Source organism: Pseudochaenichthys georgianus, chromosome 22 (genome assembly GCF_902827115.2).
Source record: "Pseudochaenichthys georgianus chromosome 22, fPseGeo1.2, whole genome shotgun sequence".
NCBI lineage: Eukaryota > Metazoa > Chordata > Actinopteri > Perciformes > Channichthyidae > Pseudochaenichthys > Pseudochaenichthys georgianus.
The window spans coordinates 20,984,113-21,011,370 of NC_047524.1; the positions used below are offsets into that span (position 1 = coordinate 20,984,113).

The following is a 27,258-nucleotide window of genomic DNA, read 5'->3' on the forward strand; positions in this document are numbered from 1 at the left end:
TCGGGATGTTGCCTTGACTGCAATGAGACCAATGATGATCCAATGGACCTGCAAAGTCAAAAACCTACCACTGCTGCCCGTTTCAACAGTTAAACAAAATTAATGCTAGTTTAGGCGAAGTATGAATATCCCGCAGCCGACCTAAAATAGTTTCTTTATTTGTTGTCAGTGAAAGTATATCTCTGAATGTTAAATTGTAATGGCAAATAGCTTGTGACTTTGTCGAAATAAATGGTTATGTAAGTTAAAAATAGGACAAGTAAAAATGCAAATTCAAGTAGAGACATTAGAAATAAACATTTGTTAAAATAACTGATGTACCAAAATAATGCAACACCAGTTTAAAGTTAATTCCCTCGAGCGCCCACAAATATATACGGAAAATAAATAAATAACTTGTTTATTTTTTTGAATTCGAACCATTCCAATAAATACGTAAATTAAATGTAAAACCCCACGGGGAAGTTAGTGGTTGTTGGAAAATAAAAACGTTTGTATTTCTTGACAAAAGACAGTAGGCCTATACAGCTCTGGAAAAATTAAGTGACCACTGCAAACTTTTCTTAAATCTCAATTTCTACATGTGTGGCAGACATTCCAGTGTCTGTTGAATTCCAACACAGGTTCTCAGTTGGTTTTTAGAATAACATAAAGAAAAATTAATTTTACTCAAACGCATAGCTATAAATAATAAAACCAGATTATAATTTTTATTTTGCAGTGGTCTCAGTTTTCTGCTCTACATCTCCTCACCCTCATCCCAACAAGAACCCTCAGACCCTCCCACTTGTCTGTGTGAGCGCCTCGGATGACATCACCGCTTTAAATATTCCCGTTGCTTCTTCTTCCCCCCCGCCTCCTCATCACACTCACCCAGCATAAAGAGCCGCGATGTGTTTGTAGCCCAGCGTGATTAAAGTCATACCGTAATATTAAAAATAGTTGTGTATCTGGCTTTCACCGCTGCCTCCTCTTCCGTTTGGTTTAACAGACTTGTGTTCCCAGCACCGGGTCCTCCTCGGGGAGAAAACGCGCCTACTTGGGCTCCAGTGCGGAAAAAAAGAAAGAAGAGGTGGACAACAGGACTGAGCTAAGTCGGGCGTGGTAGCAAGAAAAAAACTCATCTTTGTTACCAAAAACTTCAGAAAGAAGCACCGTAATGTCGCTGTCGGTACCGCAGAACGGAGTAAAGTCAGACGACGAGCCCGTTATCGAGCTGTTTGTGAAGGTAAGACCGAGCACACATCTCTTCGAGAAGTTTTTCCTTTTGAGTGACTTTGATAAACACACATCAGTGCATTGTGATGAGAGCTGTATTCTGCGCACTATTACTGGTTTTGCATGGCTAAATCCTCTTAAACTAGCTATACGTTGGTAATTAATTTACGACGTTTGCGACATGTGGCACTAGAACAATATGTTGCATTGAGTTTAATTGTATTTATCCACAACCCTCCGTGGCCATGTGTCACAGGCAGGGCGGATGCAGCTTTCCTCCCATCGTGGGGAAAATGCTGCCATGCTGACAACACGGCGCTAATCCTTTCACAAAAGCTCCGTAATAGCAGATTAAACCCCGTAACATGCAGTGGAAATTCATGCTTAACACTTAGATTATTATAGTGATGGATTGTGTTGGCCGTGCATATAATCTATTCATGGATACTAGGGTCATTGAATATGTCGTTAGTTGTTTTGGGAAACACTGTCTGCCATCAGAGATCTGTGTAAAATAGACTACTTTGGTTATTCAAAGTTATCCAAGGTTATCTCACTGTTAAGGCAACAGTATGAAAGATAGGTGTGTGCTATTTTTTACTGTTGGACTAGGTTGCAGGCATGTGTCATCAGTGGTGTTTGTTTCTGACACTGGTTGTTATCTAATGTCATAACTGTTTATGCTGCTTTTACATTTAGATTATGATAATTTATCAAGGAGCTTTTGATAATGCTTGTTTTATGTCTGTGTGTTTCTTAATTTACAAATATTGTATCACATTTACATTTTCCATAATTTGCCAGGGAATGAGAAATATGGAAAAATGGGCTTCCAAAGGGCCTTTTCCCAGGCAACACATCACAACAACATCATTAACCATTTGTATGAAGCTATCAGTAATTTCAATTAATTTAAGCACACTTTTTACATGGCTTATACATCTGCATCTACTGGTGAGGGATGGTGGAGGGTTGTGTATGGCTGTTTTTCCTTTTCTTCAGCTCAGCGTTGTAGGGCGGGAAAATGGCAGAGTGAAGGAAAAAGGGGGAGCTGGGAGAGGCAGGGACTTATGGGGTCTTGGCTGGGAGAGGGCGTGTTGAAGCGGTGTGTCACTGACCCAGAGAGTGAACTCTTTAATGGTGACAGTTGAGAAATACAATCACACTTGTGAAAGACACAGATGAGAATAAAATACTTGTGGAAAGTCTAATTAAAACAATAATTATCTGCAAATGGAAACAGGCATTTGTAACCTGGTGCAAACTCACTCTGGGTTACAAGTTTTGCACTTTGGTTTTCTTAAATGAGTCATCTTGTTTTGTTAGATTCAGTAGAAAACTCACTTGTTTTGTTCCTAGTGCTCTCTTTAATGCAGGGCTTTGTAGTAAGGGACTTCACGAGGCTGAACAGCTTTGCAGGCCCTTTGCTGAAGCTGCAGAATAAATGGACTCTAACTGGCTCAGCAGCACCATTTCTCCAAACTACCCCTCAGCCTACAGGAGAGGTTACATCATCCTGAAAGGTTTACACATGTGGCAAAATCTTCCCCCTCCCTCCCTCCTTGGCCTGTGTAGCTTGAAGTTTCTTTTTATCGTGTGTAGGAAAGCCTTTTGTGTGTTTCTCTTTGGTCCCTTGCATGGCACTGTGTTGCATGCCAACATCTGCCATGTCCACATCTATTATTGCGGCCGTTGTTCTCACTGTGCTGCGTTAAACACAGTCATGTGAGACAATGGCAGACATGCAGGTTGCCATAGACACACTTATTCGAGCAGAGCCTCTGGGAACAGCTGATAACGAACTGTGTGTGCTCCACACACAGCGGTGTCAGATCTGTTAGGGCGCCGCCATGTGAAAGCTGACTAATTGAACTTTCAGATCATGAGTTGCTGCTGTGTCTGTAAAAAGACAACACTGATACTCATTCAAAGTAGCTGACGGTCCCAGTTTGGAGATACTTTGATGATCTTGCAGCTTTTCTACCTGTGGTGTTTATAGCTACGGTTGTCACATTGCTATGGCAACACTTTACGTTGTGCTCATCTATGAGGGCGTGACGTTTGTCATTGTCAGTTTCTATTGCTCTCGATTGCAAATAAGCATCGTATAATGACTTTGTGAGTAGGAGGATCAACCCTTGACCCTCATCATGCTGCAGCAGATTAGATATTGTTTTGCACACATGAGCAATAGCTTCTGCCATTTCCCAGCGGCCACCCATGTCTGTCTAACATCCACACGTCACATGGCTAAAGGGATATGAAACCCTACATCTGATGTATTTATGTGCTGTGATAGCTAGAACAAGTATTACTCTGCCACAAAGGGACATTGTTTGTAGTATTTGAACTAAGAATTCTAAAGATCTTTTTTTTATATTACTATTAAATTAATTGCTCACTTTTTTTGATAAAAGATTAATCACTTCAAGTAGTTTTTGAAGAAGAAAAGTGTACAATTCTGCAACTCCTGGTTTGTTTCTTTGTACCAATTTTTCAAGTCCTGGAAAAAATAGACATTGGAGTACCTAATCTTGGCTTTCAGGAAGCGCTAACTGACATTTTTCACCGTATTTATGACTTTATATAGAACAAACAACAAAGCAATTAATCAAGAAAACAAACAACGGATACAACGTCAATGAAGATAATTGTTATTTGCAGCCCTATCCTCTTACAAACTGAGTTCCATCCTTATTAATTGCAGCACGGTCTGATTGATTCAGGGATCCTCTCACATAACTTAGCAGTGTTTCCCACAGATCTGAAATATACTGGGGCGGGGGGGTTGAGGTGACGTGCAACAACATTAACCTTTCTGTTGGTCGCTTGTTAGCAGACCCTTCACGCGATGGCAGAGCAAACAGGTACAGGCAGGGCCCATAGAGATAGCCCTATAGATTAAATATACTACCCACATATAACCATATGGACATGGGTTACTATTTAAAAATAAATGGTAAATGTATTTAGGAACCTATCAATGTGATTTTAAGTGGGGGTGGACCTCAAACCCTCTAGGGGGGTCTGGGGGCATGCCCCCCCGGTAAGATTTTATTTTTATTTTGGAGTTAAATGCATCAATCTGGTGCTATCTATGGGAACACCTTTATGAAACAGAACTGTATACATTTCAATAATCATAAAATCATAACATCATCCCATTTCCAATATGAAAAAACACTGAAAGTTGTTTATTTATTTATTTTTGGTTCATTTATAGTTGTGAGTGTGTATGTGCTCCTGAACCAGCCTCTCCTGTCTCCCTCCTCTCCTCCCTTCTCCTCTGTGAGGCGGCAGCAAAGACTAGTTTTAGCTCTCAACAAGTTTTAAAAGTGTATCTTTCCTTTTTTCACCTAGTTTACATTTTATTTATTTATTCATGCATATTTTACTAATCACTACCCCCTCAAATGGAAATATGTGTTTAAATAAATGGTGACCAAACCGTTTGAGACCCACTGAGAACTTAGACTAAGTTAACTATCTAAACACTCAGAGAGTCCTTTACCTCACCTGAGCGTAGAGCGAGGGATCAAGAATTATATAAAAAAACAACTAAATGGGTCGCGAAATATACTTGGGCGGCCGTTAATATACCTGGGCGGCCTGTCCAAGTAAAGTCTATGTGTGGGAAACCCTGCTTAGGTAATTGTCTTGTGTTACTTTCATTGTTCTTAAATTGCATGATTCTCATTGAATCACTACGATTTTGCTTCTGTTTTCATTCAGCTTCTCCCAGTTTTACAAAGTGAGTCATTTTCCACAAGCATATGACCTGACGGTACGAGCAGAATACAGATGAGTCAAGAGAAACAGACAGGCTCTACTTGTGTATGCTTCTGTTAGTTGCAAGTGTGCCAAAGTCAAGCTACCGGTTACAAAACCTTCTGCTGCCTCCAGACTTCGATCGTCTTGCTGCCAGCAGTAACAACAGAGTCAGTACACAAGTGCTTTTAAGTCTGGATGGCATAAGGGGCCGTCTGTGTTTGTGTGTGTCCTTCAGCACAGTTCCATGGGAACCAGGGAGATGGTAGCCTGCAACAAGGTCCTGGTCCACACAAAGCAGCACCTTTTCAGGGATGGCTAGGGTCTGCCCGATGACTTACTGCTCAACAACACATCACACTAAGATGTATGTCTTCCCTACACATGAGAACAATTGTTAGGGTTCATGTGTTACACCTTGAACTCTTAGTTGACAGTATATTCTGTTCTTTAAAGTTTATTATAAAAGCCTAGGGAAAAACTTCACGGTCATATATTGTGCTATCAGTTGCAACTTGTGACAATCAGTTGTATGCCTTGTGATGTGCTGTTTTATGGTTACTGTGCTCCTGGTGGCATTGCAGCCACTTGAGCACTGCTTTTTTTATAGGAAAATCAATAGGGTAGTTAAAGTATCTTAAGCTTATAGCAAAGCTGCAGTCAGAATCATGAGGGGACAAAGATGAATAGCTTATTGCTGTTGCAGAGCAGTTGTTTCTGCTCTGAATGTAGCTTTTGCAGCACCTGTCACTGTTTCTTCATTGTGACTCACTGTCCGGTTGACTGACTCTGAACACTGGCCATAATCGACCTGGCAGTGTGTTATTACTATTAGTGTGTAAGAGGAGCTCTCAGATCAATGTTTGCATTTTTATGGGGTACTCAAAAGTCCCATTTCATGTTGTTTTCAGTCAAACGGTGGCTTTGTTGTTCCTGATTGTGTGACTAAAATGTTCAGTTGTGCCAATATTTCTAAGGAAAAGGAGGAAGTGCTCGTCTCATTTGTGCTGCCTGACCAGGAAGCCATTGGCTAATAAAGCATTTTCCCTATGAGCTCAAGTACAGGAAGTGAGGTCGCCCTTTAAGCACATGGATCTGAGACGAGGAGACTTGTTAATTTATGGATTGGTGTGTTTTACTTGTTAATGAACTAATATCCTGTACAGGTTACTGATGCAATTATAACCTAGAAGATCAGGATGCAGGGGAGAAGGAGCTGCCGCTGCGTCTGCTACATCATCCACACTGTCCGAGGAGATGTGACCCCCTTAAATGAGGAGAATCTGCCCTCCTCTCCACGCTACACATGTAACTCAATCAGTTTCAACATGATCCAGTCTGCTTGTGTTACACATGCGGTGTTCCTCATAGCAGAGCCTTTGGAAGTATAGTACGTCCTGAAAGTGGAGGATAGGATGACATGGGAATCTTACTTGACTAGTCATCATTCCATCATTTAGTGCCCTAAATATAGGCTTTTTTTTGTCTTTGAGAACTGGATGAAGAAGAGTAATGAATTGTTAATGTTAAAATCACAATCATGGCTGCTGCGTAAAGGCTAATATTGATGATTTATTATACAAGGATGGCTATAATCATAACTATAGAAAAAAGTATGTTTCTTAAAGCACCACAAGCAAAAGAGAATGCTGCCTGTCTACTTCCATTTAATTTGAGGCAGAATCTCTACAGCCATTGCCTACAACAAACAGCAACTCTCGCCAAAAACTATTGGTAAGTGGCGATATAGGTGGAGGAACATTTGTATTTTTCATTTTGCAGTGAACAGTCTTTACCTTTTCACTTTTGCACAAGCTGTTTCTTCATTTGCATGTTGGTTTTTATGATGTGAAAAGAGCAAGACAGCAGACTGGTACTGAAAGCCAACTCAATTGCAGGTCAGAGTGGACATGACCAGCGAGTTTCCAGAGAGAGAGAGAGACACACTATCTGTCAGAATCACTGATGAGGCCAGTGTGTATGTGGCCAGTATGCAGGGCAGGCTTTTACTGCTGTGCATATCTGGCATGTATGTAACGGCATGCTGGCATTGTATCTGTGCCAAAGGGTGGTTCACAGCTGTCTAGACAAGATATCTATAATAAAGGAATGCCTGGGATTCATAGGTTCAAAGTAGGGATGCACGATATTGGTTTTTTGAAACCGATACCGATAACTTCCTGCTTCTCAAGGCCGATACCGATAATAAAAAAAAAAAATTACGCCACTAATTATTTTTAACGCGATTAACGCATGTGTATTTTTTTACCATGGCCGCCCCGTAGTTTCATAGCGCATCGAGTTTAAAATACCATCTACAAGCTGATGCTGACAGCCCCGCTCCTGCCGCCCGCTTGTGGCAGACCACACTTCCACGCTCACCGGCAGGCACCGACTGGCCATCTGGAGGACCGGGAGGGCGTGTGTATGTGTGGTCCGAGCGAGCGAGAGAGAGGCCTTACGTGCATTGTTGTTGTTAGAATCTGGTGCTAGCTAGCTGCGCTAACGGATATAAGGAGCTGTTTAAATGAAAACAGAGGAGCAACATTTCGCCACAACTGCGCCGAGCACTTGACTTTATGCAGAAAGCCAGACAGTGGGACATTGTACGAAAAGTCAGCACACTCAGCAACATGATTGCAGCGTCCAGGCGGCTCCGGTTCGAGCATATGCCTTGAGTTGCACATAGCTCCAACGCGAGCGTGCAGACACACACACACACACACACACACACACACACACACACACACACACACACACACACACACACACACACACACACACACACACACACACACACACACACACACACTTTGTATTGTATTGTATTATTGTCTTCGTACGCTTTTAACACACCATGGCGATGTATTAGGGAGCACTGGATTTGTGAAGAACTCCCCTCTTCCTAAACCACTAATACCACAGTACTGGCAAAACGGGAGGAGCCGAGTGAAAAACAAGCGCCCCTCATCCCAATCCACCCACACCGCAGTATTTTTTCTTTTTTCTTTACCCAAAAAATATATTGTATATTATCGGGGCTATTAATACTGTTATCGGGTTTATCGGGATGACGTCATAATTCCTAATATCGGACCGATAATTATCGTGCATCCCTAGTTCAAAGTGAATGAATTGAGCTCAGTACAGAGAATTTGATTCTAAAGAAGTCTTACTTTTTGAAAGACACATGGAGGCTAGATTTCCATGTTATTTCCTCCTGTAAATGTTTGTAAAATGGAGAGAATAAGGATTAAAGTGTGGGTTTTCTATATGCAAGTGGGCATGTGTGAATGCATGAGTCTCCCTAGTCATCAGCATGGGGTCTTTGAATGTGTAAATACTGTATTTGAGTAGGTGGAGTTGGAGCAGACCTCAGTTTGCAGCTCAGTGTTTGTGTTAGACACTTGAAACAACAGTCAGAGCGAGGGTAATGGTTAGTTCATGCTGATCTCCCACAGTGCTGTCTGTTTGTTTTTCCCCTCATTTTGGATCTGTGTTACTCATCCTCAAACACCCTTCATGTGCTTCTAGAAACCTGAACTGGCTATTTGTCTTGATCTATTCGACACTGAGGCTTGATGCAGGAGTTACAATATTATTAACTTGGCCAACATCATTGCAGTAGCATGGTTACGCGGGACACGTCTTTCCAACTTTCCATAGCGACCGTTGGTTCTTACTGCTCTCCTGTGCTCCAGCACAGTAGGCCTGTGTCTGACTGGAAGTCTTGAGTTTTCCATTGAGTGATGTCAGCCTGAGTCAGAGCCACACCAAGGATGTGATGGCGTTTCTATTCCTGCAGGATCAGAGTCCTCTGTACACTCATCTCTCTGAGCGATTGTCAGTAACACAGGGTCTCAGCCCCACCCAGACCAGACCGCCACATTCAGACATGGAGACTAAATAACTTTGTGGTGGGGGAAATCTGCCAATAGCACTATTGAAGACTGTTGAGTACCAGAAGGTGCCATGTGATGCCTGGGTGTTTGTACTTATAAGTCTCTGATGGAAATCTGAATTCTGGAAATTACTTTACACTTTATTTTGTCAAGTGATCAATTATTATATTTGAGAAGTTTGGCTTTTATAAAATAAGACGGATTTTGTTGAAAAACATGGTTGTATTCCTCAAAGTAAGATTTTACCTGAAAAAACAAATGCATCGGACACTTAGGGTACTTTGTGAAGTGTTATGTGTTTTGAACATAGCGCCAACATATTTTAAGCATGTTGTAACCACAAACCTTATTTAGGATTCTAACTAAAAACCCATTAAGAAAAACTTTGTTATTTTTAAACGAGCTATCGGAAGTCCCAAAATGCTGAATCATATACGACTCATTCCTGCACCACTGTACCAGAATAGTTAGAATTATTTTGTTTTTGATTGATTAATATTTGTCTCAGCCCTATTCTAAATGCTGAACAAAAATTAGAAGTTTTAATCTAAAAAAATCTAGCGTCATCCTAGTATTATACTTGTCCAGCAAACGGGGAGAGGCGTTGCCATGACGTTTCCATGGCTGCCCACTCTCAAACGGACATTCCTGCTGTGTGTCAGAGCAGGAGACGGAGAGCTGAGCCCTTGTTACATCGTCAGTTCCTTATTCGGTCAAAGTGTGGCTTGAACTTGCTGAGCAGCCCACCCAATTTAGAACATGAAGTGTGTTGGGGAGGGGAAGGCACATCAGACATGTTACTAAATTTAGGCTGTGAGCAGAGACTGGGAGGACTGTGCCCGGCCTGAACAGGACCCATTGTCCCTGAATGCTGGCGACTGTAACTGTGGTCTCACATCATCAGACCAGTCTTAGAAGTCATGTATGTAACACTGGAGAAAATGGGAAAATGAAAGCGGTGATGTTGGATTTTCTGTGCCTGCTTGAAAAGTCTTATGGACTTGTGAAGAGGATCCCGTTTGTCCCTGTTGAAGGTGCACACACCTTCAAGGACATACACATGGCTCAACAATAAGAATTGCCCTAGGCAGTGAAATGCCACGTCAGGCCAGTAAATCCACATGGCCAATCACAAGTGGTTAAAAATGATTGCACATCTGCTATGGCCTGTACTTTAACTCACTCACTCAGGCTGCGGCCACACGAGGACGAAAACGGTCGTTTGCGTTACTGTTTAGTGTCATATAGACCGTTCGGCCACACGAGGACGACCGAATACGGCACTAAACGACTGAGGAAACGATAACGGGTCCCAAGGTGGATAGAACGGCATACGCAACGCTCTGGGGGGTCCAACGGCTCCGTGTGTACGCCCTATACGATCATTTTCTGATAATGAGGCAATAGCCCCGCCTCTCCCCACCTCTGCTGCTCACCCCCGCGTCAAAGTAAACTGCACACTGAATTCAGATCATTTATCTTTCTCTCAATATAGACATAAACGCGAGTGAAGTCTAATCTGACAGGACGGAGACACCTCTCAAACTACCTAAACTAGTTATAAATATGTTTATTTTTACTGTCGGCCGGGTCACTCATTACTGGATCAGCTGTTGCATGAGACAGACACTGGCGCTGTCCGAAGAGAGGGAGGAAAAAGAGAGGCTCCGTGTATTTTATTATTATATTATATAGAGTCGTTATTCATTTGTTTTAAAGCTCAATAAATAACAAAGAAGACCTTTGACTGGCACTTTTCTAATTTTGTCGGAAGATTTAAACTTTAATACACGTTGACTGGCGAAAAACTCTGCCCGGTTCCCTCGGCCCCCACCGCGGAGAATAAAAAGAAGGGCAACCATGACAACCATGCTTCTTCGCTGCTTTTGTGGAGGAAGTTACAGCGCCACGTACAGGCTCCTGCATATGTACTGCAGCTTCTCCAGCGGTTGGAGCTAAACGGAGCGGTCTCGTGTGGACAGACACTATCCGGATGACTATTGCGTGTGGACGGAAGGTTTTTTGCGTTTGCGTTAATCCTATGCGTTTAGCCGTTTTCGTCCTCGTGTGGCCGGAGCATCAGTTAACTAGTCCATGATTAGTGAGAAGGAGAGGTGATTGTCATACCATTTCTGTGACGCAACAATGTTTGTTACTTGACATCAGTGACACGTCGCCGTTGGTCCGATATATTTTACTGTATGAGATAAAACATGACAATCAACCCCAATCTTTGTTTTAATTTTCTCCAAAAAACTATTTGTATAAGACAGGGCAAGGAAACATAGCCTAGCAAGTACATGTGTTATGTATTGAGAATCTCTTTTAATCTACGAATAATATTTGAGCTTATTTGTTGAAGAGGACCTATCATGCAAAATGTACTTTATGTCTTTTATACATAAATATTAGGGGTGTTGAAAATAATCGTTTCTACGATTGCACTGTAACTTTTATCCATGTATTTTTCCTTAATGTTTTATTAGCTTTTTTTTTTTAATGCTTAATGTCTTTTTAATTTTTTTTTTGTAAAGCACTTTGAATTGCCTTGCGTTGAAAAGTGCTATATAAATAAACTTGCCTTGCCTTACGATGCATTGCGATGCGGACGTGGACGATTCGGTCTCGATGCAGTGACGGAAGATAATCGGTTATAGCTTAGTAACGTTGCTTCCTGATTTTCCGGCCGCGGCTTTACTATAACGTTTTTTCTGTCACTTTAATATCAAATCGGTCGGTGACGCAGAGATCAGGGAACAGACGTGACAGCGGCACAGCAACACGGAGCAGTCTGCTTTATCCACCAACACAAGAACACCAGTCCAGAACCAACAGCAGAAGGACCCGTCGCTGCGGCTCAGAGACACAGGGTCCCTGTGTCTCTGAGCCGCAGCGACATGGAGTGTGACAGGGATTTATGTTTTTCAAAAATAATCGCGTTACAATCATGTCAGGTTTTTGGTGGATTTAATTAAGTCTTGGATTGCAAAGTATGAAAGTCCTCTAGCAATTTTCAGACGATATATACGTGTGTAAAGTTTGTGAAGGCAGGAGGAAAAAAGCTTCCGCGATCACCGTCTCCTCTCTGTTCCTCCAAACCCCGCCCCCTCCCTGAAAATAATGAGTGACATGCTGATAGTGACCCGATAGAAACTTTATTATTCACTTAATCACTGAGATATAATGAAGCTAATTTAATCTCATACATTCATGGGATTTATGTAACAGTAAAACAGAGAACGTCAGTGTACACCCACATGCAGTATTTTTGTTTGTATATGCTGTTGTGAATACTCCTGTTGTCTGCTGTGTTCAGACTCAGGTCCTGTGTGTGAGGCCACATTCAGGACATTCAGTATCCTTTCTTTAACAGAAGGCCGTGGCTAGAAGCTGCAGCTAGACTGCAGAAGCATTAGCTTTTTGTTTTTGAGGATGGAACAACTTCACACACGGAGGCTAGACCTATACAATTCATTTATTTTGGTTTATAAATTAATGTCAAGACATTTATGTTATTGATTTCTGAAGCACTTTCTAAATAATAAAAAGAGAGTTCATATGTATTTACTGCATGTATGCATTGATGAAAAATAAGCCATGTGCAGTAATATAGAAAATTGAGGATGCAACGCATTGGTATGAATCGTGATGCACCATGATGCACCGGGATATCGAACCGAATCGAATCGTTGACAGGATAATCGTAATCGAATTGAATCGTGAGACCAGTGAAGATGCACAGCCCTAATAAATATGTGTCCCCGGTGCGTCGGGGAACTCAAGCAGCGTCAGAAAATAAAACCCTTTCTCTTTTCCTCCGTACCCACATCTTTTAAAACGGGGGTACAACGAGCGGATACAGATTTGCTGCCGATATTACGTAATTTCAGATGGTGGACCCACAGAGAGTTGCTATCAGAAACAATGCCTGACGTGTTTTGGACGTAATATGGTATTTCTTTACATTAGCAAGCCTCGCTAACACTCGCTAAGCACATGTGTTTTTAAAAAGCAGGAATTAAAAAAAGGAACTCGCCTTGTGATAAACCTGCAAGAGAAAAAGCATTTGAGCTCCATACTGTTTCAGAAATAATCCTTGATGTGGTTTGGAACAGGATGGCGTTTTATCACAGCAGAATTTAACTTTATCTCCGGTAGAATTCTGATCAGGCATTAGCTCCGCCTCCTCTTTTTTTTTTTTTTTTTAAGCTAAGGACCCAAAATCCGCGTTTCTCTAACAGGGCTGCAAAAGAAGGGTATGCGGGTTGGCTAAAATGCATGATCTGTTTGTATTTTGAGAAAAATACATCAAAGACGGACATTTTATATATTTGTATATATCTGAGACCCATAATATATGCCTAAAAGTAGCATGATAGGTGCACTTTAAAGCCTCATCTTCATTACTCCCGAGAAGTGTTAAGTGGGTCATAACATCAGCATGAGCACAGTCATAAGGGAAGTGATAAAGAGGTATGACCACACTGTGAAAAAGGGCTTTAAAGACACAACGGGCCCCTTGCTGACTGAGCTGAGGCCTCATTGTTCTGCTGTGGGGCCACGCTGTCCTGGACACAGACTCCTAGATAACATCCGACTTGAGCATGACTCACACCCAACATCAGCAGCTGTGTGTGTTCGGCATTAAATAAACAAGCATCTGTTGACTCGCAGTCCATCCATGGAGCCTAAATAAAGCTTGAGAGTCTGTTAGCAAGAAGTCAGCTGCTTCTGCACACCAGCCGTTATTTTAGCCGTTTCTCATTAGAGGAAATCTATGTGCAAGATGGTGTAACCGTCTGCAAGATGTGAGTCATTTTTGACACAGGAGGCAAAATAACAGGCGCTGAATGCTGCTTGTATTTGGAAAAAAGGGTATATTGTAAACTGACGTTCCTAGCCTTAAAAGGGCCCACTCAAGGTACTTTCTTGCCTTGTATGTGTGTTTTTATGAGGGTGATTCCCCCCCCGGCTACCTAGTGACGTGCCTAAAACTCCATAAACAAAAAGCGCTTTGTGATGCTGCTGTATGGAAGGTTCTCCAGAAGTCATTTTTTCTGAATGTCCCACTATAATACTGGCACTCTGGAAAGTGTTGGTACGGTGGAGCATGGACAAGGTTATGAGGCGTGTCCTAAACCAGTGAGTAGCCGTTCTATCAGCCCCCGGACCAATTTCTAATAAATGAATGAGAATTGAAAATAATTTTAACGGAGCAGTTTTTTTTCAATATATCAATTTTTGTTTCTCAACGATCCCCTGAGGTTGTCCTCTAAGGTGCAATGTTACAATTTCATTTTTTACAATTATTATTTATCATATAAAACTACCTCACTTGAATCTATACTTAAATGTAGAGCAGACCTTATTTTATTGTAGAGCTGTACACTTCATCAAGACTGTGGCGATACAATCAATATCATCATACAGGGGCTACAATTCAGTATGGCGATGCATTGCAATATTGTATGCTAGGCAGTGTTTTGCGATTTACTTTTTTTTGGAAATGTGTCTGTTTTAAGAGCACACCAAATTTGCATATAATCTTAGTAAAAATAAGTTAACTTTTTCATGCTATCAGAACTGGTAACTACATCTAGTCTATACAATATATGCAGAACTTTTTATTGTGATATAAAAATGTATCAATATTTTCCTACACACTTACACATCAGAGCAGCAGTTTATATGTCACAGGCAGCGGAAATGCTGCCCCAACAGCATCATTACTTCAACTAAACAAAGCCCCCTCTTCGGCGGGAGTAACAGGACATTTCTGGAATAGTTTCTGCCTCCTCCTAAAATGCCCAACCCCCCTCTGACTCGACAGAGGGGCCCAGGATAAGGGGAGACGGATAAAGGGGGAAGGAAGAAGAAAGAAGAAGCAGCGTGCCAAACAGCACACAGCCTCTGAAGCCTGCCGTCTTCTCCTCCCACTAAGAGCATTGATTACCGCTTGTTCCCCATGTCTCTGACACCTCGTTCTCGCCCTATTTATTATGATATCTCTCTCTCGCTGTTCATCCCTCTCTTTGCAGTGTCTTTCACAGAGAGCTGCAGTCCTCTCTGCTGCAGAGGGCAGGAGCATTGCCATGACTGCGAGTACAGACTGAAAGAGAAAGAAAAGTGTCTTTCTCAGCTGCTGGGGCCATCTTCTTGACAACTCGAGAGGCAGAACTGGAGCTTAAAAGCATCTCATTGTGTTGAAGAGCAGCAAACATCTTTTTAATTAAAAAGGACATTGCGTTATGTGATTTGAATTCTCAACCCCTACAGAAAATGAGCTCTCCTGTGATTTTGTGATCCCTTCTACGCTGTGTGCATGTCATAATGTCCCTGGCCATTGTCATGGGAACGGTTGCTGTGCTCCCATGATCCAGAACTGAATGATGCGCTGTAGGTGTAAGCGCTGTGGGGAACATTTAGTTATCATCCCATTTGATGTGTTTCTGATCCGCTAAAGATCAGCTAATGCTAGTTTAATGTATGAAAGGCAAAGAACCGGGATACACTTCATGGCCGATGCTTTATATCAGAATTGAACCATGTAAGGTGAAAAGGGGAATTTAATTTGCTGGACAAAGGCAAAGATCTAATCCAAGCTTTGCAGATATTGAATTCAGAGTGGGGGGGGGGCATCCGCAGTACAATAGGAGCCAGCAGGCAGATCAAACGGAGCCATCCCACTGGGCGTCACACAGAGGACAACAGCAGCAGCAGCAAGGAGCTGCAGGACTCACTGAACACTATTAAAGACGCTGCAGAACATGCACATCTGATGTTAAACAGTACTCTGTTAAGCTAGTGGTTTACATTTGAATCTTGTTTTTATTCGGCGCTCTTTTTCCGGTCTATGTCATTTGAGTAGGGCTTTTGCATCACTCGTACAGACACACTTTGCATATTACCTTGGCAGGAGTGCATGCAGAATGAGGAGTGAGTGACGCCACAAGAGGCAGACAAAGCCAAACGATATTCAGCCGCTTTGGCTAAGGCTCTGCTACAATAATACACTGAACGAAGAGGGTCATTCCAGAGCGGCGGTACCTGAATGACCTCCATGCTTGTCCTTGTGAATGGATGAATAAGGTGCATTCTCTTTTGGCCTGCCTTCTCTGGATAACGGCATACCTCAAGAGGCTTGGTATTCATAGAGTCACAATGCTCTGAGTCTATGGAAACGGTTGTTAAATATATGTCTGGTGATGTGGAAACAAGGTAGAATGAAGATTTTTTTTTTTAGGGAAAATCTATTTCTTGGATCAGGCATTACTCTATCAGCATTGCAGATTTGATTAGGATACTTCACAAAGCTCAGTTAATCAAATTAATCTCTTATTCTGCCTTCTGATGTAGAATCCAAACTATATTTGTCCTGCGCTACAGCCGACTCACTCCATACATGGCTGTGAGTCTCTAACCAGTTAGAGTGGGAGACAAAGAGAGGGATGGTTGTTAGGAAGAGCGGAGATATCTCTGACAGCTTGCAGCATCCTCCCGTCGCCTTTCTCTATACTGCTGTGTGTGTGTGATAGTGAGACAGAAATCACTGCAATGTGTCCCTGTCCTCCATGAAGCACTCAGACTATTCTATCAGTTCTTTAGCTTAAAAAAAAGCGAGCAGGTTGTGTTTGTAGTGTTCGAAACGCACTCTTGTTTTTGTCTGGTGCTAACCGATGAGATATGGTCATTAATTTTAAAGACATGTGCCGTATCCATTGATACACTTCCCTGAGCAACTTCTTAGTCTTGTGTTTGTGCAGTCTAGCAAAAGAGGAAACAAGAGGCGGACCACGGTCTTAATCACTCCAGAAGTTTCCTCTTACTCTTGGATAGTTGTTGTGCACTTTAATGGAGGGGAAGTGTGCTGAAGTATTTAAGACAAGGGGGGGTCGACTCTCTCCACTCTTTCCCTCCTACTTAAATCTTTTCGAGGGCAGCCTGTAATGTGTATGAAAGAGTCATTGTCTGCGATGGGCCCTCTCTGGGTGAGTGCAGTAAAACGCCCGGGGCCATAAAGGTTGAGCAACAGAGATGCGATCTCCATCAAGATTGTTCGGTGTGTTTCGGCCTCAGCATTAACCCTAGGTGTTATCAGGGCCTGAAACCTGTTACAGATGTTTTTAAGATCTGCTATCTTGATATTTATTTTATGCTTGCAATAATTACAATCTGGGATGTATCCTTAAAGGGATAGTTTGTACTGTTTGAAGTGGGGTTGAATGAGGTACTTATCCATAGTTGCTGAATAACAGTAGAGGACGGTCTGCACACCGCCAATTTGAAGAGGTAGGTAGGAGTACTGGCACAGAAGCAATGTACTGATGTGGATGGGGCCAGTAACAACACTTTTTCGCTACCTTAAAGAAAGGCCCTCCTAATTAATCATTTTTCACCAAATTGACATTGACAGTAACTTGCAGAATTCTATCCTATAGACATCGGTTAGTTGGTTTGTTTTGTGTGACTTTGGTTAATCGGAGATACCCATTTAAAGCACCAAAGTTGCATCATCACACAAACAAACCGATCAACGCAGCCATAGACTACAAACTCTCATGTTCAGCAGATAAAATGGCTGTTTTTGCCAAAAGAGTACGCTGGCTTTCAAGTGAGTATAGACAACAATAGGGTGGTCCTTAGTGCCATGTACATTTTCAAATTCATTTATTTTAAGCTCCAACCACCGGAATTCATTATGATAGTCAAGAAAACTCTCCTTCTATTCAAATTCCAACAACATTTACCCCCCCCCTCATCGACCTTGGCTGCCCTACCAGCAGCCACGGTGCTGCAACTGAGGCTAAACTTCAAGGTCGATGGGGGAGGGGTAAATGTTGTCAGATTGAGGAAAATAATTCATCAGGAGAGTTTTCTTGACTAATAGAATGAAGTCTGGGGGTTGGAGCTTAGACTTTCCGACTTTCAATATTAAGGACCACCCTAATAGACAAGACTCAGTTCCCTGTCCAAAGGGCTGCCTGATTGCAAGGAAAAAATTATGAAATATACAGAATAAAGTGTACTCAATATGCCGGTATTGATCATTTTAGGAGAGTCTTTTTTTTTAGGTAGTTTAAATGTTTCTGCCACCAACATCCATAGTTGCACATTGCTTGGCAGTACAATCCATACTTTCTCTTTCAATGTTCTCAATACGATAGAATCCTGTGCCACCATTTGTGTGCTCAGTCTTCAGGAACAATATCTGCAACATATCGCTGATAATCTACTCTTCTAACTCACCTAAATCTGTGTGTCTATTTCAGGCAGGAAGTGATGGCGAGAGCATCGGAAACTGCCCCTTCTCCCAGAGGCTCTTCATGATCCTGTGGCTTAAAGGAGTCGTCTTCAACGTCACCACAGTGGACCTCAAGAGGTGAGTCTGGCTCTCTGTCTCCATCCTTCTTTCTTTTTCTCTTCTGCAGGTTTCCACAAAGGCCTTGGCAGCTCTGTAGCGCTTTGATACAGCCCCACCCCGACACGCTCGCTGCTTATTTGGTTTTCCCATGACCCTTTCTCAGGCCGGAGGAATATAAACACACAGACTCTGGAGAGGCTATTTAAGGTTCTTAAGGTTCCACCCACTTCCGTTCTAGATTTTGGTGGGGAACAAGTTATTTTTCACCACAGGAATCAGAAAACGTTGATCCTCTGCAATTCTGACTTCAAAGTAACGTATGGACTCCTGTAGCAGAACTTCTACCAAACCCATCAGTTTCTCTTCGGTGATTCATCACCCTACATTTTGTTCCACTTCCTAAGGCGGGACGGGCAATTGCCGGACTATTATCCGACATCAGATCAACGTGTGGTTTATAAGGTCTTTCTGCGTCATGTGTCTATTGACTCAGAGATTCGAGACTTCTGCAGTAATGTTCCAAAACTCATTTCATCCGGTCTTTCAACACCGGGCGTCTCGCAACAACACAAATCAACAGAAATATAATGATAGACATTGGGTCTTTTTGACTAGTCAACTGGGTTTCTTCACACATGCATGCACGATCTAGATGACTGCTCAGATTAATTTCCATAGATTTTCCCTAGCGGAGGGCAAGTAGCAAAGTACAGAGCTGGATGATCTCCTGTAAAAAGCAATGTAGGATGTCCGCCTACTTAGCAGTGTCTGTTTATCCTTCACTCGTCAGGAGTTGTGTGTTGTGTTTATGGCTGTTTTTATTGTAGTATTTAAATGGGAGAATAGTGTTACACCTGTAGAAGGTATGTCACATGTTAAGGTCTTCTCTTGGGTCAAGGATATCATGTTCATATTTGTTTCTATGATAAACGCATGCGAGTCATAAGGCAGTTTTTACCAGCTCATCTTGGATATAAATCGGTAAAGGTGCCACTTCCCCTTTGCATTCCTAAGAGTTGAAGTCATTTCCTGTTCCTCTGTGCCCTCAGATGGCTTGTCCCAAAGCACAGCCACCGCTGGAGCGTATTAGATTCTCTATGGATACATGTTGTTGCTAGTAACATAACATCAAAGAGGATTCACACTGTCTGCTGGCTAACACCAATCTGTTAGGTTCAAAAAGACACCGCTGTTTGTTTGGCTGCCTTTAAGCTGAAGGGATTTAAGCATCTGGGCTCTGTGGATTTCCCAAGTGAGTTGTGTTCACACTCCTCATTCAACACATGCTCATTTTTATTTGTGTGCGTCAGTGTCATCTGCCTGCCAAAGACATCTGGTACAAAATGTGCTGGTTTGAAGGCTGCAGAGAGAAAAGGAGACACAAACACACTCATGGGGACAGAGGAAAACACACATATCACTCTCAATGTTTGAATTAGCGTGAAATATATACAGTGAATATATTTACACGTATTCAAACAGACCAGAACTACTTTTATACAGATTTTATTGGTTGCATGGTTACTTTTGTTCCCTTTTCTTAAATCCACTGACATTCGCTTCATTTCTCTTCCAGGAAGCCAGCCGACCTCCAGAACCTGGCCCCGGGCACACACCCCCCCTTCATCACCTTCAACGGCGAGGTCAAAACTGACGTCAACAAAATCGAGGAGTTCCTTGAGGATGTCCTCTCCCCACCCAAGTGAGTGCCGTCTCAACCCTCCAGCCACGCTCTGACACACCTAATCTCTGTACACACTGCACACTGTCACGAGGACACGATACGCTTTTAATTGCTCTGTTCGCAAGTATTTAAAGCTAAAGGCCATATAGATCTAGGTTGTACGAGGTTTTACCGATAAAAAAAGGTGTATTTATATGCACCATATACAACAAAACAAATTCCTCGTATGTGTAAACCCATTTGGTAATAAAACTGATTGTGATAGTGTCCAAAGAATATATTGGGTATGATAAGGAAAACATGTCAAAACCCCACAAATATGACTATATTATAGAGCTTTTTGTTGATGTCATTTTTAGACAATTAATGCAGGCAGTCCAGAGAAATATGCTGTGTCAGTGTTTGTCTTTACAAACAACAATAGTTAATAGGATACATTTATTTTCATTAATATAAATGTTATCAAAACTGCACTTTAACCTCCTCATATGTACATACAGATGTGTATTTACCTGATTGTGTGTTCTTGGGTGCAGGTACATCAAGCTTGGTGCCAGACACCCAGAGTCAAACACAGCTGGGATGGACATCTTCGCCAAGTTCTCAGCATTCATTAAGAACTCCAAACCAGATGCAAATGAGGGTGAGTTATCTGTATTTGACACAAACACACACACACGAACAGACACACGCATGAGATCAGAGATCATAAACCATCCAATTGTGTTTGGAGAGCTCTCTGGTTGCCAGGCGACATTGGTAGCCCTGCCCTGATTGGTGGTTAACAGCCTCACTCCGGAACACAGAGCTTTTGTTCCTCTTGTCCTCACCCTCCCTGTCTCACCTGCTGGAGCTCTCTGGAAAACCACACTGCAGCTATCCTGAGAATGAACTGGAGCGCACTATCTCCTCCCTCCACCTACACACTTCCCTGATAAGATAATTAGATTTGTTGTAGTATGTATATAGTCTCCATAGATTCTGGTTCATCCTGGGTGAAACAATTTGTGGACTTGTTTCCCTTGAATGATTTTTATGATCTGCACAAAATACCAAGACGTTGTATCATGTTTTAGTTGACCGCTCTCTCCACCCTGGGAAAAATATTGAGCCATGGTGAGCTGTAGGTGAAATCCCAGGCTGTGTCAACAGAGTTGTGGGCTGAATCTCATGGTTCAATGATAAGTGCTCTCCAAAGTTACAGTTCACAAGTACTGTTGAACTACTGGATTGAACATTCATGTCACAATTTCCAACAATAGAATGAATTGTTAATGATTGATCAATAGACAGATGGATACAGGGCAAGGTCAAATCATATGTGCGATTAATTCAAATGTGTGGTGGGTAGTTAACTTATAATAAAATATTTGTTACAGCAGTGGTTCACAATGCTAGTGTTGCTAGGATTGTACTGGTGTTCATGATGTGTCTGTTTCCTGCATTAGTAGTGTTCATGCCCACTCTCCTGATGAAATGCTGCCCCCATGTGGTGGACCACTGGGAGTAGCACTGTTGAGCCCAGTTTAACATTGTTAAATATTATTTACTGAAATTAGAATTTAACTTAAAACTATCTTTCATAGGTCTGGAGCGCGGCCTCATGAAGACGCTGCAGAAGCTGGACGAGTATCTTCGCTCACCGCTGCCCGACGAGATCGACCACAACAGCATCGAGGACGTCAAGGTCTCCAGCCGCAAGTTCCTGGACGGGGATGAGATGACCCTGGCCGACTGTAACCTGCTGCCAAAGCTGCACATAGTCAAGGTGAGCAGGGGGGACTTTTAAACGTCACCCAATCATTGTAGTTGTGGTAGAACAAATTTAAATGATTGCTACATTTAGATTGGTGACCTTATGTAATATGCAGCAGAGCTCCACCCTGCTTAAACCTCAGCAGTGGTCAGCCAGAGCAATTTGTTGAAATTGCATACTAACCTTCTGTTTAATACATAGTCAACCATAATGTACTGCCTATTCAATTCATGATGGTACTAGTAAGCTCACATCGCATACTCAGACATTCTTGCTAATCTAGTATACATCCACGCCTTTCTCATATACTCAAAATTAACATACAATGCAGTACGAAGTGTGTGTGTGTTCAACAACGGTTTACCTTTCGGACGAATCTCTGAACACATTGGTTCCTACTCATAGCAGGAGCTTTAGGCCCCAGCCACACGAGGACGATAACGCAAACGGACCGCAATCGTTATCAAAAAAGTCTTCCGTCCACACCACACGCAACAGGCACCAGAAACGTGTCCGTTCACACGAGACCGCTCGAAAGCGCTGGAGACGCTGTAGTACATATGCCAGGCCTGTAAGTGGCGCTGTAGTCCTGCCACAAAAGCAGCGAAGAAGACTTTCCCCCATGGTTGCCATGGTTGCCTTTCATTTTATTCTCCGCTGTGGACGCTCTGGCTCTTTTTCTCACTCCCCAAAGGCAAGCGTTTGCTCCTGCTGCTGTAATTCTCTCTGGTAGTCCACCAGCAGATGAAAAACACCCACCTCTCCGCCTTTTCCAAGGGACGAGGGGACCGTGCGGCAGAGTTTCAGTTAGATTTTTATTCGCCGGTCAACATGTCCGTTAAAGTTTAAATCTTCCGGACGAAATTAGAAAAGTGTCGGTCAAAGGTCTTCTTTGTTATTTATTGAGCTTTAAAACAAATGAATAAAGACTCTATATAATCATATAAGAATAAAGAACGGAGCCTCTCTTTTCCTCCCCCTCGTCTGATAGCCCAGCAGCTGTTCTATGAGCAGGAGAGGCGGGGCTATTGCTTCAACGTTATCAGGAAATGATCGTATGGGCGTAAACACAGAGCCGTTTGGCCCCCCAGAGCGTTTTGTTTGCAGATCTACCCACTTTGGGACCTGTTATCGTTTTCTGCGTTTCCATGTCGGCCTCGTGTGGCTGAACCGTCTATCTGATAGTGAACTGTAGCAGATACGACCGTTATCGTCCTTGTGTGGCCGGGGCTTTAATTGGCTGCTGCTAGTATGTTAGCATGACATTTTTAAACAGTCCCCTGATGAAGACAGCAGATGGATACACATGGTCTTTAAAGGCATAAGGTCACCAAACTCCATGAACCTAAAACTGTTGGTGTGAAACTTTAATGATCTGGAGAGCATCCAAAAACACTACACCCCCACACCTTTTTTTGTTTTCAGTCTATTGCTATCTATCTAAATGTCCAACAACACTAATGGGAGGGTCAGATATATATCAGATATATCAGTTGAGATAACATGCTCCCAACAAGCAGTTTATTTAGGCAGAGTAAGTGAGTGAGTGAACAATGAGTACGTGGGACCTTTTTTTTGTTAAAACACACGACCCAATATCACTGAAATTCAAATGTCACCATTTTTGGGCGACATTTGAATTTCAGTGATATTGGGTCGTGTGTTTTATATTTTTTCCAAACAATATCCTTGAACGACTTGCCACATGTTCTGTTGTTGCAAGGATGTTGAGACAACTCTATAGGGTTTCAACTATCGTACAATTCGGACTATACGCCGCGACTTTTTCCCCCATTTTTTTTGTACAGCTAACGGCCACTAGGGAACCTCCTAAATCTATGGATTTTACAGGTAAAATTAACCACCTTTAACATTATGGGCTCTATGACCGGTCCGCGCCCGCCACCTTTAAGCGGCGGGCTCCAGCAGGAAAAGCTGGAGGCCGGAAAAGAGTGAGACAGGTAGCGCGCCAAAGTAAAAGTGGAACCGAGAGACAGAACGAGAGCAAGACAGAGGACAATTTAGCTGCTGCGGCTTATATGCAGGTGCGCTTTATAGTCTGAAAAGTACGGTACTGATGAATTTCATCAAAAAAACAAGTATTATATCAACTAATTAATTAAATAATTATTGAGGAATTTTCTGTTGATCGATTTGTTGAGTGACTAGTAGTTTCAGCTTTACAAATGTGACACTTTGTGTGCAGCATGGAGCAATTTAAAGGTGGGGTAGGTACGTTTGAGAAACCGGCTCGAAATACACTTTTTGTTATATTCCATGGAATGCTCTTAACATCCCGATGGCAATGAATATCTGAAGTGCTTTGACAAAAAATCCATTAAAAAATGTCATCTGTGGAAGCCGTAATACTGTAAAAAGCACGACCAATCATTTTAGCCGGCCCGGCTAAAAGAACTGGATGGCCTACCTGCCTGTCAGCCTTCCATCTGTGCACAAACTTATCTCGTGCCCTCATTGGTCATGTGCGCGTCCGTGTGTGTTGGAGGAGGGGCTCTGTAAGGAAGTGGCAGATTTTTTCCGGCTGTGTATTTTCAAATTCTAGCGCACTCGAGCTGGTTTCTTCAAAATTACCTACCCCACCTTTAATGAAGAATTACTCACCAATAACTGCTCCACTATTGGTATATGGGGCCACATTTATTTAATTTATCCAAATATAATAAAAAAGTGTTATTTCTTGACTATTGATCTTTGCATAGTTTTGCTGATTCTTTGAGTTTATGAAGAGTATGTCGCCCGGTGGATTGTGTTTAGATTTCTAACTTCCGATATCTTCCTCTAAGGTGGTGGCCAATAAGTACAGAGGCTTTGAAATCCCCAAAGAGATGAGCTCCATCTGGAAGTACCTGAACATCGCCTACACGCGCGAAGAGTTCACCAACACCTGCCCCAGCGACAAAGAGATCGAGATCGCCTACGGAGACGTAGCCAAGAGGCTGGTCAAATAAGCTCCCGTGTCCGTCCATCCCTCCACCCCTAACCCCCCCCCCCCCCCCCCTCTCTCTCTCACACGCCTCCACCTCCATCCCGGGACTGATGTGCTCATTCACGAGAAAGAAATAACTTTGGACTTCTTTTCCTTCTCTCATCTAAAGTGAAGCCCAATGCATGAACCGTTCTCAATCCCTTTCTTTTTTCTTTCTCCGAAGACCTACTTTTTTTGTTGATTCAGCAAAAGTCCACGGTTGTTCCGTCCTGAATTTACTTTTGTTTTTCATAGGCCGATGAATGTTGCCACGTGAGAAGCAGCCAGACATGTGTATCAGCGCTTATCAACATATAATTGACCTTCGAGATTACCTTCCCTCTGGAGCAGGGGGAAGGTCACAAGCTGTTGTTAATTTCCTGTTGTCTGTTTAATATTGAAATGGCTCTTTCTAGGATTGCTTTAGGATGAACACTGAGAAGCAGTTTTTCCCGGTCTTTTGGCTTACTAAGAGGCATTGTAAACAGTGTTGAAGCTTCAGTGTTTTTTTTCTACGCTCAAGTATTTGACAAGTAGAAGCAAATCCAAACCAGAGTGGCTGGCATATCAAGTGAGAGATGCTTTATTTTAATGTTGAGTGACTTTAAATAAATCAAAGATAATTGTAACTGCAGGTAAAGCTACCTGGTATCCATGCTCTGATTTCCTCATTGCCTCAAATTGGCAAAAGTCTTGTAGCTCAGCTCTGGAGAATTGGAGGGAATCTCCTGTACGTGCTGCAGGAATCGGGATAAATCTAACCTGAGGTGAAGAAATAATCAACCCCATGTAGCTTACAGATATCTAAGGTGTAGATGTCCAGACATAGCAAAGCTCTTTGACTCGTCTTCTCTTGTGAAGCATGAAGGAAAGTCGTGCTGACTGTAGCCGTAGTTTGGATTACACATGGAGGAGCAAAAAGGGCACATTATACTGGTCTCACTGTGGATGAAATGACTCCGGCTATGTAAAAAAAGATCCACACACTCTGTTTCCTTCTCCATAGCATACAGAATGAAGGACACTAATGTGCAGTCAGTAAAAGGCGGCACAAAACATATTTATGTCAAAAGAGGAGAGTAGCAATGAAACGAATACCTGTCTCTTCAGTATGTAGATCTCTGTGGTAGTGAATGTATGTGATGATACAGTAGCTCCAAAAGTGCTTTAATGCGGATTAAGCAAAAACATGTTTTGTTTTCTCTCATTTGCCATGTTTTTTCAGACATTTTGTTATTAAACAAATTTGATTACAAAAAAAAGGAATTCGCTCAGAATTCAATGCGTACATTTTATACATTTCATCTGAATTTTGAGGGGAACAAGCTCATTTCTTGCTTGCTTGGAATTGAATTCAAACCATCTCCTCTTGCCTTACCTCTCTGCAGAGACCATTTCTTTACAACATGATGTTGTACAAAGAAAATATACAAGCTATGTCATGGATTTTTATTTTTATTAACAATATTGACTTAATTTAAATAAACTTCTTGGCACTCTGACATTGTTTTTGTAACTGTAAGTGTTTTGACTGTCATTAAGCCTTACTTCTATTTACTACTTCCATGTTCATATCCTATACCACTTTATTTATTCCTTTCTTACTGGTAGCCACCATGTCCATGAATTTGCTCTTTAATTTTGATTTATCCAAAATGAAACCTTTTTAAAATCATCAAGTTCCACAATAATGCACACAAATTGAGAGATCCATGAACGGTGAACCAGCCACTTCTACCAGCCTGGTAAAGTTACTTATTTTTCTTGTCAATGTAGTCTGGTGGCTTTTGAAGATAGCATAGATAAGGAATTCAGTCTCCTGTTTTCTAAATGTAGCATAAACTTCAACTGATATTGGTTTAAATTGGGACTTTTTGTGTGGCTAAAGTACATTTTGCAGCTCTCCCATCCACAGCAGTGAATTTCCTCTATTCATTTAATTTCAAACCTTTATTTATACAGATAAATCCCATTGAGATCATTGATCTGTTTTTCAAGGGAGACCTGCTCAAGTAGTTCCACATGAAACATAAAAACATAAACAGAACAACAAAAGGACATCATACCTAGCAAGAACTCCAGTCTGTTTCTGCATATCGGAGCTATCAAGCAACCATCACTAGAAAGCATCAAAACTATCCCTTTATATTAGAATAGTGAAAACACAACATCAAAGATGCTGATCTCGCAAATGTACCAGAAGACAAATAAGCAACATAGTCATTTGAGGAAGACCATGAGAGTAATTTGGACATTGAGTTAAGAGGTATTTGTCTAAATTAATCAGTTTCATAGGCTCTCTTTATAGGACTGACATTGATGCCACATTCAATTGATCTGCACCCTGAAACTGGAGCAGCTAAATGATGATAAACCAGAATTCATAACTTTAATCATGTCCTAGAAAACAAAAACAATTGCAGCTCTGTTCCAGCTTTCTGCAAGAATCAGCGTAATGTTGTAATTTTTCTCTCTGGAGTGACATAAACATTCATGAATGATGTACTACTTTAATGTCACTATGAATACCAGTTACATTGTATCAAACCATGTTCCAGATTAAAGACAATTTTTGAAAATATA

The 27,258-nt window shown here is 42.0% G+C and overlaps 1 protein-coding gene across 1 annotated transcript; it reads left to right on the top strand.

Annotated features, from left to right (window-relative positions):
- The first annotated feature begins 839 nt into the window (after positions 1 to 839).
- clic4 (chloride intracellular channel 4) lies at positions 840 to 27,258 on the top strand. The gene is made up of 6 exons (XM_034111414.1): positions 840 to 1,228; positions 18,158 to 18,267; positions 19,826 to 19,951; positions 20,470 to 20,576; positions 21,520 to 21,701; positions 24,494 to 27,258. The coding sequence occupies exons 1-6, from the start codon at positions 1,160 to 1,162 to the stop codon at positions 24,656 to 24,658; spliced, it is 759 nt and encodes a 252-aa protein (XP_033967305.1). The 5' UTR covers positions 840 to 1,159; the 3' UTR covers positions 24,659 to 27,258.